This window comes from Charadrius vociferus, unplaced genomic scaffold, assembly GCF_000708025.1.
Source record: "Charadrius vociferus isolate BGI_N301 unplaced genomic scaffold, ASM70802v2 scaffold443, whole genome shotgun sequence".
Classification (NCBI taxonomy): domain Eukaryota; kingdom Metazoa; phylum Chordata; class Aves; order Charadriiformes; family Charadriidae; genus Charadrius; species Charadrius vociferus.
The window spans coordinates 432,157-435,754 of record NW_009647420.1 but is presented as its reverse complement, the minus strand read 5'-3'; the positions used below and the strand labels follow the sequence as shown (position 1 = coordinate 435,754).

Genomic DNA, 3,598 nt, shown 5'->3' with positions numbered 1-3,598 from the left:
GGCTGCTCTCCTGCCCCATCTCCTGGGGAAGCAGAGGGAGACATGGCCGCAGGCTCTGCGGGTCTGCCGGCCCCTCTGCCCCGGCCCCTGCTCACCCGGCGGCCCCGCTGCTCCCGGGGTAAACGGAGAGAGAGGGACCGCATCGCCCTCTCCACAGCTGCCTTCCCCAGCTGGGAGGTCGCCGGGGGAGGACAAAGGCAACGTGGGGTCTGATGTAGGAGTTGTCTGCTGAGCAGGTACCAGCGAGGAGAGCTCTGCCCTGCTGTGCACGGGAAGCGGGCACGGTAATCATCTCTGACAGGTACCGGGCAACTGGCAGCAGAAAAGAGCTCGACAGCCTAAAGGCAGATGGAGATGCCCTGCTGTCTGCTAATAAACAGTTGTGGAGCATTTCTGGATTTGGGGGAAGCTGGTTCCTCTCCGCCCCTCTGCCGCACACCCCTTTGCCCCAGTGGGCAGCAGTCACTTCAGGGTCCCCGTGCTCTGCCCACGGACAGGCACAGTTGTGGGATGCAGCCTGGCTTTGTAGCCTTATCCCGTGGGGCTAAAACTCCAGCAGCTTCATGGCTCTGACAGAGATCTTTATTAGGACATCCCTGACACAGAGCCCAAATGTGAGTACAAACAGCCAAAAGATTTACCATCGTGCCTGGACATGTCAGGAGGAAGGCTCCCTTTGCTAACGAGTGTGCTGTACTCCTCTGTCCAGGCCACCCTGGAAAGGAGCTGCTCCTGCCATCAGCTTCTTGGGACACTCAGAGCCATGCTGAACATCTGCCTCCCCTTCAACCTTGAGGTGGATCCATGCTACATTGCTCTAACCCCTGTGATGAGGATTGCTCTAGCTGCCTCTTTCCCCCACAAAGCATCCTCTACCCGTGCTGCCCAGCACCACTGCTTTCCTACCTGTCCTCCACACCCACTTGAGTTGCTGACTGCCTTTATGCCTCAATTTCCCAGGAAGAGCAGTGGTAAAACCAAAGAGCCTCTGTCTATAGCCTTTAATCCAAACAGGCTGGTGGGCAAAGCATACAGCCTGTCTGCTCCCGGCTTGGCTTACTCAGACTTTGCCACTTCCAACTTTCTTCTGCTCCAGCCCCACCATACCGGTCTTTTCTCTTCTTGTCCCTGGGCTTTCTTGGTCTCCTGCCCCATCTGCACAGTGTCCTCCTCTCAATTATGGCCCTTAAAAAAAAAAAAAAAGAAAGAAAAAGGTTATAAAAGTCCTGTTTTTTTAACAAATACCTTTAGAAGACATGACCAGAAAAAAAAAATACAAATATAAAGATCACAGAATCACAGAATGGTCAGGGTTGTAAGGGACCTCTGGAGATCATCTTGTCCAACCCCTGATAACAGTAATCACATTAATACCTTCTCCCAGTTAAGCTCCATCCCACCACATCCCCACTTGTCTGTCAGTGTCAGAGCAACACACATTCAGGAGTGGGAATGGCATTGCACCCATCTTTAATCAGGTAACAAGGAACAGTGCTGGAGGTGCCAGCTTCTCCCAGCACTTGGAGGAAACCAAGGAAACGTAGCTGAGGCGCTGGCAGGGCATGGTGAGCATGGGTATGGTGAGCATAGGTATGGCAGGGCAGCTCGTATCCCTACAGCAAGCCACGTCTGGTGACATTTTGTGGAGCTGGCGGCTCACACAGCGGTGGGAAATGCCCTCGCCTCCTTCACATCACCGCTCCCAGGGCTGCTGGGTTCCCGTGGAGCTGCTCTCTCCTCAGCTTTCAGCAACCAAAGCTATGTGAAGGAGGTGGGCAGGTTTCCAGTGCTAGCCGGTGTCACTTGGCAGCCAGAGAGCGCTAGGCAGGGCTATAGTAAAATAGCACAAACCCCATGTTTGGTCTGTCTTCCCCCTCCCCTTTCCCTTCCCAGGCTGTTCCCAGTGGCCTGCGACCGCAGAGGCAGAGTTGGAGCTGCAGTGCTGCCAAGGGACGCATAAGAAAAGCACTCACTTTCCTATGGAGACAAGCAACACTGATGTGAGAAACAACAGAAAAAAAAAATACAAAATGCCAGACCGTTAGATCCTAAAAAGGAGCCATAAGCAAAATCTGGGGTGGGTGGAGAACACATCTCACGCACTACGAGGTCTGGAGAATTAGTCAGCGTTATCTGTAGCATAGGGACGGAGGCAGCCCGTTATCAGGCAGCAGGTTTAAATCAAACAAAAGGAAATAGTTTTGCACCCAAGGCACAATGAAGCTACCTCAGCAAAGCTGAAAGCTAAATGAGTCCAAAAGAGGATAGGATGAATTCATAGAGAACGGGGGCATCCACAGCTATTAATTATGCAGATCCAGAGCAAATCACTTGATCACAAATTTCCTATGCCCCTGATGGCTGGAAGAGAAGGATCCTGCCCTTTCCCTGACTGTCCATCGAAATCCTCACCCACTGCTCAGCTGGAGCCGAGCGCCAATGTGCTGCCTGCCTGATCTGACCGAGCATGGCTCTTATTACATTCTAGGAAAACAACATGCTAATGAAGCTTTAAGCCAATAATAAGTTAGGACATGCTAAAAAACACTGATGAAAGCAGAAACAAACAATAGAGGACACAGCTCTTAGAAACAGTGCAGGAAGTAAACAAAGACTTAATTTGGAAAATGCAGCTAATACATCTGGGATGGATCATCCACCATTTCCCCCCAGATGTTCAAAGATGGAGAGACCTTGAGGCAGTGGGGGAAAGAGGGCGAGCAGGAACGCGCTGTGCCACAGCGGCGAGAGTGAGAGGAATGCGAATGTGAGCCCTGTCCCCCCACATCGCTCCGTGGCTGAGGGTCACAGGCAGCAAGGAGCCGATCCCTCCGGAGCCGGGTGTGGAAAGACTCCACCTGGTGCGTTTGTTTTAATTCTGGCCATATTGTTACCAGTGGAAGATTGGAAAATTTGAGGAAAGTTTAAGCTAAGAGCCATAAGAATGAGCAAACTAGGAAGAGCATGTGCTGAAAGAAAAATGATGAACTGTGACAAGCATGTTTGCCTTGGCGGAGCTACAGCTGTGGCTGCATGCAGAGGCATGCAGCCGGGTGGCCCTGAAAATGAGAGGCACAGGTTCCCCCATCCTTCACCTGTCTTCTGGGGGGTGGGGGGGTGTAGCACCAGTATGATGCCAATGGTGCTGCCTAGGGGAGGGAAAGGGAAAATGAGGACAGAGGACTGCAGCCATTCAGTGGGCAATAGGGGAGAACAAGCTGCTTTGGGGCGGTCAGAGTGAAGCTAAAGCAAGGAAAGATGGGGTTTGGGCACTATCAGCCTTCCCAGGAACTAGGCCATCTGTCTGAGGTGCCTGGAGCCTGGGAAGGACCACAGTGCCTTTCCTTGCCAGGAGGGGATGCTGCCCATCCACCGGGAACTTCAGATCTGACCCAGGAGAACAGCAGGGAACTGGCAAGAGAGGAAATCCCATCTCGGGACTTTTCCATGTGTAGTGCCAGAAGCTCTATTCCACAATTGGCGAGTTCCCATCTTCTGGAAGACAGCGCGAAAACTTTTCTGGCATCGGTTCAGAAGTCTTTATTGTGATAAGCATACAGAGATTTGTGCGTGCATCAAAACAAAGATCCATTTCATC

General features: G+C 52.2%; 1 protein-coding gene across 1 annotated transcript in view; it reads right to left on the bottom strand.

Annotated features, from left to right (window-relative positions):
- CPN1 (carboxypeptidase N, polypeptide 1) overlaps positions 1-143 on the bottom strand; it is a 12,562-nt gene extending 12,419 nt beyond the window's left edge. Inside the window, exon 1 of the mRNA XM_009880475.1 lies at positions 96-143. Coding sequence (XP_009878777.1) covers positions 96-143 — 48 coding nt within the window. The remainder of the gene's footprint in view (positions 1-95) is intronic.
- Between the last annotated feature and the right edge of the window lie 3,455 nt (positions 144-3,598).